The following is a 12,466-nucleotide window of genomic DNA, read 5'->3' on the forward strand; positions in this document are numbered from 1 at the left end:
CTTACAGAAGCCTTTGAGTTTCACAAGGGCCCATTTATCAATTGTTGATCCTCAAAACTGATCTGAGACACTGGTGTTCTGTTCAAGATATTGTCTCCTGTTCCAATGTGTTCATGGGTATTTCCCACTTTCTCTTCTATGTTATTTAGTGTATCGGTTTTAATTTGAAGTCCTTGATCTATTTGGACTTGAGTTTTGTACAAGGTGATAAATATGGATCTATTTTCTTTCTTCTACATATTGTCTTTCAGTTAGATCAGCATCATTTGTTGAAGATCATTTATTTTTTCCATTGTAGGCTTTTGGCATCTTTTTTATTTTTTTTCATCTTTATTAACTTGAGTATTTCTTATTTACATTTCAATTGTTATTCCTCTTCCTGGTTTCCAGGTCAACATCCCCTAACCCCTCCCATGCCCCTTGTACATGGGTGTTCCCCTCCCCATCCTTTCCCCATTACCGCACTCCCCCCAACAATCACGTTCACTGGGGGTTCAGTATCGGCAGTACCAAGGGCTTCCCCTTCCACTGGTGCTATTACTAGGCTATTCATTGCTACCTATGAGGTTGGAGCCCACGGTTAGTTCATGTATAGTCTTTGGGTAGTGGCGTAGTCCCTGGAAGCTCTGGTTGGTAGGCATTATTGTTCATATGGGTTCTAGAGCCCCTTCAAGCTCTTCTAGTCCTTTCTCTGATTCCTTCAACGGGGGTCCCATTCTCAGTTCAGTGGTTTGCTGCTGGCATTCACCTATATATTTGCTGTATTCTGGCTGTGTCTCTCAGGAGAGATCTACATCCGGTTCCTGTCGGCCTGCACTTCTTTGCTTCATCCATCTTATCTAGTTTGGTGGCTGTGTATATATGGGCCACATGTGGGGCAGGCTCTGAATGGGTGTTCCTTCTGCCTCTGTTCTAAACTTTGCCTTCCTATTCCCTGCCAAGGGTATTCTTGTTCCCCTTTTAAAGAAGGAGTGAAGCATTCACATTTTGGTCATCCGTCTTGAGTTTCATGTGTTCTGTGCATCTAGGGTAATTCAAACATTTGGGCTAGTACACATTTGTCAATGATTGCATACCATGTGTGTTTTTGTGATTGGGTTACCTCACTCAGGATGATATTTTCCAGTTACATCCATTTGCCTATGAATTTCATAAAGTCATTGTTTTTGATAGCTGAGTAATATTCCATTGTATAGATGTACCAAATTTTCTGAATCCATTCGTCTGTTGAAGGGCATCTGGTTTATTTCCAGCTTCTGGCTATTATAAATAAGACTGCTATGAACATACTGGAGCATGTGTCTTTGTTATATGTTGGGGCATCGTTTGGGTATATGCCCAAAAGAGGTATAGCTGGGTCCTCAGGTAGTTCAATGTCCAATTTTCTGAGGAATCTCCAGACTGATTTCCAGAATGGTTGTACCAGTCTGCAATCCCACCAACAATGGAGATGTGTTCCTCTTTCTCCACATCCTCGCCAGCATGTGCTGTCACCTGAGTTTTTGATTTTAGCCATTCTCACTTGTGTGAGGTGAAATCTCAAGGTTGCTTTGATTTGCATTTCCCTTTGACTAAAGATGTTGACATTTCTTTAGGTGTTTCTCAGCCATTAGGCATTCCTCAGCTGTGAATTCTTTGTTTAGCTCTGAACCCCATTTTTAATAGAGTTATTTGTCTCCCTGCAGTCTAAATTCTTGAGGTCTTTGTATACTTTGGATATAAGCCCTCTATCTGTTGTAGGATTGGTAAAGATCTTTTTCCAATTTGTTGGTTGTTGTTTTGTCCTAACAACAGTGTCCTTTTCCTTACAGAAACTTTGCAGTTTTATGAGATACCATTTGTCGATTTTTGATCTTAGAGCATAAGCTTTTGGTGTTTTGTTCAGGAAATATGCTCCAGTGCCCATGTGTTCAAGATGCTTCCCCACATTTTCTTCTATTAGTTTGAGTGTATCTGGTTTGATGTGGATGTCCTTGATCCATTTGGACTTAAGCTTTGTACAGGGTGATAAGCATGGATTGATCTGCACTCTTCTACATGCTGACTTCCAGTTGACCATTTGCTGAAAATGATATCTTTTTTCCATTGGATGGCTTTGGCTCCTTTGTCAAAAATCAAGTGACCATAGGTGTGTGGGTTCATTTCTGGGTCTTCAATTCTATTCCAGTGGTCTATCTGTCTGTCTCTGTACCAATAGCATGCAGTTTTTACCACTATTCTTCTGTAATACTGCTTGAGTTCAGGGATAGTGATTCCCCCAGAAGTCCTTTTAATGTTGAGGATAGTTTTAGCTATCCTGGGTTTTTTGTCATTTCAGATGAATTTGCAAATTGTTCTGTATGATTCTCTGAATAATTGGATTGGTATTTTGATGGGGATTGCATTGAATCTGCAGATTGCTTTTGGTAAAATGGCCATTTTTACTATATTAATCCTGCCAATCCATGAGCATGGGAGATCTTTCCATCTTCGGAGGTCTTCTTCAATTTCTTTCTTCAGAGGCTTGAAGTTCTTATCATACAGATCTTTCACTTGCTTGTTTAAATTCACACTGAGGTATTTTATATTATTTGGGACTATTATGAAGCATGCCTTTTCCCTAAATTCTTTCTCGGCTTGTTTCTATTTTGTGTAGAGGAAGGCAACTGATTTATATGAGTTAATTTTGTACCCAGCCACTTTGCTGAAGGTGTTTATCAGGTTAAGTAGTTCTCTGGTAGAACTTTGGGGATCACGTAAATATACTATCATATCATCTGCAAATAGTGATATTTTGACTTCTTCTTTTCTAATCTGTATCCCCTTGATCTCCTTTTGTTGTCTGATTGCTCTGACTAGAACTTCAAGAAGTATATTTAATAAGTAAAGAGAGAGTGGGTAGCCTTGTCCTGTCCCTGATTTTAGTGGGATTGCTTCAAGTTTCTCTCAATTTAGTTTAATGTTAGAAACTGGTTTGCTGTGTAAGGCTTTTACTATGTTTAGGTATAGGCCTTGAATTCCTATTCTTTCCAGGACTGTTATCATGAAGGGGTGTTGAATTTTTCAAATGCTTTCTCAGCATCTAATGAAATGATCATGTGGTTTTCATATTTCAGTTTGTTTATATAATGGATTACATTGATTGTTTTTTTGTATATTAAACCATCCCTGCATGTCTGGGATGAAGCCTACTTGATCATGGTGGATGATTGTTTTGATGTGCTCTTGGATTTGGTTTGCCAGAATTTTATTGAGTATTTTTGCATCGATATTCATAGGGGAAATTGGTCTGAAGTTGTCTTTTTTGTTGGGTCTTTGTGTGGTTTAGGTATAAGAGTAATTGTGGCTTCATAGAAGTAATTCGGTAGTGCTCCATCTGTTTCAATTTTGTGGAATAGTTTAGATAGTATTGGTATGAGGTCTTCTATGAAGGTCTGATAGATCTCTGCACTAAACCCGTCTGGACCTGGACTCTTTTTGGTTGGGAGACCTTTAATGACTGCTTCTATTTCGTTAGGAGTTATGGGGTTGTTTAAATGGTTTATCTGTTCCTGATTTAACTTCGGTACCTGGTACCTGTCTAGGAAATTGTCCATTTCCTGCAGATTTTCAAGTTTTCTTGAATATAGGCTTTTGTAGTAGGATCTGATGATTTTTTTGAATTTCCTCTGATTCTATAGCTATGTCTCCCTTTTCATTTCTGATTTTGTTAATTTGTACATACTCTATGTGTCCTCTCATTAGTCTGGCTAAGGGTTTATCTTTCTTGTTGATTTTCTCAAAGAACCAACTTTTGGTTCTGTTGATTCATCCTATGGTCCTTTTTGTTTCTACTTGGTTGATTTCAGCTCTGAGTTTGATTATTTCCTGCCTTCTTTTCCTCCTGGGTGTATTTGCTTCTTTTTGTTCTAGAGCTTTTAGGTGTGCTGTCAAGCTGCTGACATATGCTTTCTCTTGTTTCTTTCTGCGGGCACTGAGACCTATGTGTTTTCCTCTTAGCACAGCTTTCATTGTGTCCCATAAGTTTGGAGAAGTTTTACCTTCATTTTTATTCAATTCTAAAAAGTCTTTAATTTCTTTCTTTTTTTCTTTCTTGACTAGATTATCATTGAGTAGAGCATTGTTCAACTTCCATGTATATGTGGGCATCCTTCCCCTTTTGTTATTGAAGACCTGATTTAGCCCGTGATGGTCTGATAGGATGTATGGGATTATTTCTATCTTTCTCTATCTGTTGAGGCCTGTTTTATCACCAATTATATGGTCAATTTTGGAGAAAGTAATATGAGGTGGTGAGTAAAACATATATCCTTTTTCTTTAGTGTAGAATATTCTATAAGTATCTGTTAAGTCTATTTGGTTCATGACTTCTCTTAGTCTGTGTATATCTTTGTTAATTTCTGTTTCCATGATCTGTCCATTGATGAGAGTGGGCTTTTGAAATCTCCTACTATTATTGTGTGATGTGCAATGTAGGCTTTGAGCTTTAGTAAGGTTCCTTTTATTTAGGTAGGTGCCCTTATATTTGGAGCATAGATATTGAGGATTGAGAGTTCATCTTGGTGGATTTTTCCTTTGATGAATATGAAGTGTCCTTCCTTATCATTTTGATGACTTTAAGTTGAAGGTCGATTTTATTCGATATTAGAATGGCTACTCCATCTTGCTTCGTCAGATCATTTGCTTGGAATTTTGTTTTCCAGCATTTCACTCTGAGGTAGTGTATGTTTTTGTCTCTGAGGTGTGTTTCCTGTAGTCAGCAGAATGCAGGATCCTCATTGCATATCCAGTTTGTTAATCTATGTCTTTTTATTGTGGAGTTGAGACCATTGATGTTGAGAGATATTAATGAATAGTGATTATTGCTTCCTGTTATATTTATATTTGCATGTGAGATTCTGTTTGTGTGCTTTTCTGCTCTTTGATTTTTTGCCAAGATGATGAGTTTCTTGGTTTTTCTAGGGTCTAACTTGCCTCCTTATGTTGGGCTTTACCATAGATTTTCCTTTATACTGCTGGATTTGTAGAAAGATATTGTGTAAATTTGGATTTGTCATGGAATATCTTGGTTTATCCATCTACGTTAATTGAGAGTTTTACAGGATACAGTAATCTGTGAAGGCAATTGTGTTCTCTTAGGGTCTGTATGACATATGTCCAGGGTTTTCTGGCTTTCATAGTGTCTGGTGAGAAGTCTGGTGTTATGTTGACAGGTCTGCTTTTATAAGTTACTTGACCTTTTTCTCTTACTGCTTTTAATATTCTTTCTTTGTTTTATGCATTTGCTGTTTTGACTATTATGTGACAGGAGGAGTTTCATTTCTGGTCCAATCTATTTGAAATTCTGTAGTCTTCTTGTATGTTCATAGGCATCTCTTTCTTTAGGTTAGGGAAGTTTTCTTCTATGATTTTTTGAAGATAATTACTGGTCCTTTGAGCTGGGAGTCTTCACTCTCTTCTATACCTATTATCCTCAGGTTTGATCTTCTCATTGAGTCCTGGATTTCCTGTATGTTTTGAACCAGTAGCTGTTTCCATTTTACATTATATTTGACAGTTGTGTCGATGATATCTATGGAATCTTCTGTTCCTGAGATTCTCTCTTCTATCTCTTGTATTCTTTTTGTGATGCTTATATCTATGGCTCCTTGTCTCTTCCTTTGGTTTTCTATATCCAGGGCTGTTTCCCTGTGTTCTTTCTTCTTTGCTTCTATTTCCACTTTTAATTCCTTCAACTGTTTGATTGTGTTTTCCTGAAATTCTTTCATGGATTTTTTTTGATTCCTCTCCATTAGGCTTCTACTTGTTTATTTATATTTTCCTGTGTTTCCCTAAGGAAGTTCTTCATGTCTTTCTTGAAGTCCTCCAGCATCATGATCAAATGTGTTTTTAAATCTAGATCTTGCTTTTATTTGTGTTTGGATATTCAATGTTTCCTTTGATGGGTGAATTGGGCTCTGATGATGCCATGTAGTCTTGGTTTCAGGTGCTTGGGTTCCTTTGCTTCCCTTGGCCATCAGGTTGTCTCTGGTGTTACCTTGTTCTGCTATTTCTGACAGTGGCTAGACCTCCTATATGTATGTGTGTCAGGAGTGCTGTAGACCTGTTTTCCTGTTTCCTTTCAGCCTGAAGGGCCCACCTCGACCACGCACGGAAGCTGCGACACTGTTGGGTTCTTCTCAACAGCCTTTATTGCAGGAACACCTCATTCTTGATACAGGGGACCCCGGGGATCAAAGGCACTCGCCTTAAGTACAAAACAGACAGTGGCTGTAATTTGTCCTCTGGGAACTGATGGAGTATGAGATACCTTATTAGCATGCATATCACCCTGGCCTTGTAAATGCCAGAGGAAATGCCAAGGACACAGCTAATTGGTTGTAATACCACAAACGACCACTAGATGTCAGCGCCATATTTAACCACTCCCAACAACTCCCCCTTTATTGTATTATAAAAATGAAACCATTAGATGGAGGTAGTGGTCTGAGAGAGATCAGACATGCCTCATAGAGTGCCCAGATCAGCCATGGCAAGCCACTCTTGCAGTTAGGACTGCACCCCAATGGCTAGAGATGATTTATGTTGTAACACACCGTTCTGGGCTATTCGTGTGTGTTTAATTTGGGGGAGAAACTGGGCAGAGGGGCATTTGACCAGCCCGAATGTTCAAACGGGGCGTAGCCACCTCTGTCTATGACTGGTCTAGATCAGGGTGTCAAGTCATTATTGTCATTGCTCCTGTCTTAGGTCGTTCCTCTTGACAGTTCGGCGTTACCTGTCATTGGATAACCCTATCGCCACCAGGCTCCTTCCTTAGGTTGGTCCAAGCCTGAGGAAAGTTGCCCGTCTCTGGATACAATGGCTTCACATAACAGTGACAAAATACGATCTAGGGCGACCTCTTAATTTTTCAAAGAGGCCAGCCATATATTGGGAGAAGCACCACTTTCAATGGCAACCATAGCCTGATAAACAATCACTTTGTGTCTGGCATGCTCTTGTTGTAAATGGCAAAAGATCCATAGACATACTCCACATCCCAAGAGGACAATGGCCCCCCAGGCAAACATGCCAGCCCGTTCTTTAAAAAAGGAGAAAGCATTGATAATCCACAAGGTGAAATCTCCAAATGTGATGGGTTCCATTCTAGTGTTGTTAAGGACAGCAATCTGCACCAGCAATTGTCTCGATAATTGCTCCGCTTTCATGGACCAGTTTTCTTTCAGATAATTCGAGATTTCTTTGCTCTGCTGAGAATACTGAGAAAATTTAGGTTGCAAAGGAGTAATACATAAGCCTCTAAGGGAGGAAACACAGGTCAGCTGTGGCATATGATATAATGCCTCAATTTGTTCTTGAATTAAATCAATTCTTTGGTTAGCTAATAGAAAGCCTGATGCTAAGTGGGCATTAAATTCTTCTTGTATCTCTAATGCCACTGCGGTTCTTTCCACAATCTGATTGATAGTCTCAGCCATCTGTACTTGATTAGTCATAGCAATTGTGGCTGTTGTTGCTGCAGCGGCTGATAGTACAATGGCTGAAATTATAGCTGCTGTAATACCAAAATCCTTTTTGGTTCTTAGTAAATGAAGTATGGGGAAATTATCTGGATTTGCTTCCACAGGGATAGGCAGAAAAGAAGGAATCTTGACCATCACTGCAGTATCATTGGTGCCATCCCAGCATTCAGCTAAATAATAGACTACATCAGAGTTATTACAATTTAAAGCATTATCGCTTAAATTAGTGCTTATGAAAAAGAAGAAAGGTGTTCTAACACATACTGAAGCACCAACGGCAGTATCATTTGCTAAAAGGCCATTAATCTTTACATTTACTAAACTGGTTTTGTTATTAGTTCTAGTGGCTGAAATATTATACAATGTAAATTCTTCACCTAATAATCGAGCAAAAGGAATTAGAGATGTGTATGCTTTTTCCACAATTCCTTGACCTTGGGGATTGTATGGCAATCCTGTAGTATGTTTGACCTGCATAGTTTGGCAAAATGCCCAAAAGGACTTTGCAGTGTAGGCAGGCCCGTTGTCTGTCTTGAGACTATCAGACTTTCCCCAGGCTGCCCACACCTCTAAGCAATGACTAATGGCATTACGAGCCTTTTCACCAGTCATTAGAGTGGCATGTATAATACCGGAGCAGGTATCAACAGAAACATGAGCATATTTTAAATTTCCAAATTGAGATATGTGTGTGACATCCATCTGCCAAAGTCTTAGCAAAATCAGAGCACGAGGGTTAATTCCCACCTGAGGAGGGGGGTGAAATTGAACACAATTCTGGCAACTTAGCACCACATTACGAGCTGCAGCTCTAGAGATTTTAAATTTTTGTTGAAGAGTGAAAGCAGGAACATGGAACTTTTGATGAAATTCTCTAGCGAGATCAACTGGAGCTGCGTGAAAAATAAATTCTCTATGAGTACTACCATCCACCAGGGCATTATTACTGGCCATGGGACCAGGCAAATTAGTATGAGCTCGAATATGTTGTATGAAAAATTTATTTTTCTGGCCCAAATCAATTTTTGTAATTCCAAAAGAGTTTGACATACAGTAGTAGTCGACCTAATTGGCCCTGCAATTTCAAGTGAGCTCACAGCGTTAACTACATAAGCAGAATCAGAAATTAAATTAAAAGAATCATGAAATCTTTTAAAAACTTCCAATACAATTTTACATTCTGTAATTTGGGGGGTGCCTGGACTGTATTGAATTAATACTGGTTCTTGAGAATCAACCATATAGGCACCTACACCTGTTTTGGAGCCATCTGTATAAATATCTAACGCTCCAGACAAAGGCTCTGAGGCAGTGACTTTAGGAAAAATCACTGGATGTTCAGTAAAAAAACTGTAACAAAGGATCCTTAGGATAATGATTGTCAAACTCTCCATCAAAACTACAGCATAATATGGCCCAATCATCTATTAGGGCACACAGTGTTTCCACCTGTGTTGCAGTATATGTTATAATAAATTTCTTGGGTAAAATACCAAAATGCTGAATACAAGATTTAACACCTAACATAGCAAGCTGTGCAACAGCAGAAGGATAATATTCAAGGGTCTTATTAGGAGAAATATGGGGATAAATCCACAGAAGTGGTCCTTGTTGCCATAGCACTCCTGTAGACTGACGAAAAGTTCTCAGTATACACAAAAGAACATCCTCCTTTTCCTTGTACCTTCTTAGCATTGCCTTTTCCAATCCTTCCTCTACTTTCCTTAAGGATAATCGTGCTTCCTTGGTTAAAGCATGGGGTGAAGTAAGCTGAGAATCCCCTTTCAGGATCTCATAGAGTGGCTGTAAATCTACATTAGGCATTTTAATACAGGGTTGAATCCAATTTATGCTTCCTAGTAACTTTTGAAAGTCATTTAATGTTTTTAAATGATCTTTTCGTAATTCAATTTTCTGAGGGGAAATACTATGAAGAGTAATCTTTGTTCCTAAATACTCTCTCTTTTTGCCCATTTGAACCTTTTCTAGTGCTATAAAGAATTGATTGTTTTCAAGCATCTTAACCACTTTAGCATAGGCCATTTCTAGGGTGCTACAATCTTTAGCAGAAAGCAATATATCGTCCATAAAATGTATTATTCTTAATTTTGGGAATTGGTCACGTATAGGCTGTAGGGCTTGTCGTACATACAGCTGACACATAGTAGGGCTATTAGCCATACCTTGAGGCAAGACCACCCACTGATAATGCTTATCAGGTTCTTCATTATTCATAGAGGGTAAAGTAAATGCAAATTGCACGCTATCTTGTGGGGCAAGAGGAATGGAATAAAAAGTAGTCTTTAATGTCAATAATAATAATAGGCCAATCACCAGGAATACTAGAGAGCAGTGGTAAACCTCTCTGTATGGGACCCATTATTTGCATCTGAGAATTGATAGCTCTTAAATCATGTCATAATTGCCACTTTTCTGATTTTTTCTTGATAACAAATATAGGTGTGTTCCAGGGTGATGTGGATGGCTGTATATGTCCCAATTGCAGCTGTTCAGACACTAATTCAGCAGCAGCAGTTAATTTTTCAGAGGATAAAGGCCATTGAGGAATCCACACATGTTCCTCTGTTTTCCATGTAATGGGTATGCCTTCCTCAATGGCCCCTAGGAAAAACCGAGACCTGTCCTGTCCCTTTTAGAATTCAGCAGCACTGGGTCATCTTGTCCTTGTAAATTTTTTCCTAGACCTTTTCGGGGCATGTAGCCCATTTTTATCATCATATCCTTGGCCTGTGGGAGTACTCATTAGTCAGTCTCATGTCTAGATTTATTAACACATCTCTGCCCCACAGAGTCACAGGAATGTCTATAATATATGGAGTAATCTTTCCTGACCTTCCTTCTGCATCCTTCCATGTCAACTCCTTGGAGCCAAGTAAGGGAGCCATTTCGTACCCTAGACCACATAGGGCCTGAGATGATGTTTGCGTAGGCCACCTGGGTGGCCAGTCATGAACAGAGATGACACTACGATCTGCTCCAGTGTCTAACAAACCAAGGAAAGAACATCCCTCCACAGTCAAAGTTAACATTGGACAATTACCTGGTTCTAACGAGATAAAGGCAAATCGGGAGCCTGTAGATCCTAAACCTCCGTCTCCTCTGACTATTTTCAGCAGGAAAATGCCTATGTAAGCTAGGCAGAAGCAGCAGCTGGGCAATTCTGTCTCCAGGAGAATTAGCAGTAATTCCCTGGGGAGAGGTTACCAGGACTTTTACTGTGCCTAAGTAATCAGGGTCAATTACTCCAGGTACAATTTGTAAACCTTTCAGGGCAGAGGAGGAGCATCCCAACAACAGCCCAACTGTATCTTTAGGGAGAGGTCCTCTAAAATCTGTGTCTATAGGCTGTACTCCCATTTGGGGGGTCAGCATGAGTCTGGTGGTGGAGTGGAGGTCCAGTCCTGCGGAGCCTTTAGTGGCTCTCCTCGGTCCTTTGGATGGTGAAGAGAAGGCCAAGGCCTCTGTTTCTCTTGTCCCTGCCTGTCGATCTGTAGAGCCCCATATATTTGAGGGCCCTGTGGACGTGGGCCCCGTTGTCTGTTTTTTGGCTGTGCACCACCATATCCTGTCACTAGGGTGCGACCATCCAAGTCTTTTATAGATCGACATTCATTTGCCCAGTGGTTCCCTTTCTTACAGCGGGGGCACAATCTAGGTTGTGGAGGTCTGCTATTACTCTGTTCTCCACTTCTGTCTGGGCACTGACTTCTATAGTGCCCTTTACGGCCACATCTGAAGCAAGTCTCCATAGTACCCTTCCTTTTTAACTGTATCAGTGCTGCAGCTAGGCCAACATTAGTCAGTGGCCCTCCTATCTCCCTGCAGACCTTCATCCAAACTTCTAAACCTTTATGTTTATATGGCGTTATAGCAGTCCTACAATCTTTTGTACATTTTTCATACACTAGATGCTTAATAAGAGGCATAACTGTATCGGGGTCTCCGAAGATCTTGGTAGCGGACTCCACAATGGGGGCTAGAAAGTCTGAAAATGGCTCTGTGGGTCCTTGCAGAACCTTGGTAAGGTTCCCGGAGACTGCGCCTCTATTAGACAATGCTTTCCAGGCTTTAATGGCTATTTCATTAATCTGGCTATAGACCTGATCTGGATAACCAGTCTGGTCCAGAGCAAATCTGCCTATTCCCAATAGCATGTCAGCGTCCCAATGTCTCTGAGGGTCTACTCCTGAAGCCAAATTGATGGCAGCTTGAGTGTTAGCATTTTCATAAAGGAAAGATTTCCAATCCAAATATTTACCCGGAGAGAGACAAGCTCTGGATAAACTCCCCCAGTCTCCAGGGGTGAGACAGTATCTGCCAAGAGCCTCAATTTGAGCGATAACAAAAGCTGCATTGACTCCATAGGTTTTGACTGAGTCTGCTAATTGCTTTATTGTCTTAAAGTCAACAGGTTCATGATGTTGCTGCCCATTTACATCCAGGAAAACTGGAAAACTCAATCCTAACTCTTTCCATACTTCTGGGCAAAAAGAAGTACCTCCTGCAGGCTTCACCATCCTTTGACATTGAAAGTTATATGGAGGTGCAGGGGGTGCCATTGGTATAATTGCTTTCTTATCTAATTCTTTGGCTTGTCTCTGCATAGCATAGGCATGTGGCCAGTCAGGATGATAAATCTCTTTCTCATACCAAGCAGCTTCTGCCTCAAGGTCAACTAAGTCATTATCACTAAGCTCTGAGTCACTAGACATTCCCAAGGTCAATGCCTTTAAGGAGGGATATATTTTCTTTGTCTCTAGGTCCTGATTATTACCTCTGTCTCTGTCTATCCTCTCCTTGGTCTTTTCTGTCTTTTCCTTTACTTCTTTTCCTTCTTTTCTTTTCTTTCCTTCCTTCAAAACTTTCTCTCCTTCTGACATACTCTCTTGTTGCTCTGTAAGGATTTTCTGACCTGTCCTAACAGCTTCTTCACATTGTTT

The 12,466-nt window shown here is 40.1% G+C and overlaps 1 protein-coding gene across 1 annotated transcript; it reads right to left on the minus strand.

Annotated features, from left to right (window-relative positions):
- Positions 1-10,891: 10,891 nt before the first annotated feature.
- Positions 10,892-12,238, minus strand: LOC148007909 (endogenous retrovirus group K member 7 Gag polyprotein-like). Its single transcript, XM_087604345.1, has one exon. It carries the CDS (start codon positions 12,236-12,238, stop codon positions 10,892-10,894), a length of 1,347 nt encoding a protein of 448 aa, XP_087460471.1.
- Between the last annotated feature and the right edge of the window lie 228 nt (positions 12,239-12,466).

Source organism: Rattus norvegicus, chromosome 1 (genome assembly GCF_021556685.1).
Source record: "Rattus norvegicus strain SHRSP/BbbUtx chromosome 1, alternate assembly SHRSP_T2T, whole genome shotgun sequence".
Classification (NCBI taxonomy): Eukaryota; Metazoa; Chordata; class Mammalia; order Rodentia; family Muridae; genus Rattus; species Rattus norvegicus.

Bases quoted from the DNA above. Each gene is read 5' to 3' on its own strand.
- LOC148007909 (XM_087604345.1), bottom strand. From the start codon at position 12,238: ATGTCTAGTGACTCAGAGCTTAGTGATAATGACTTAGTTGACCTTGAG.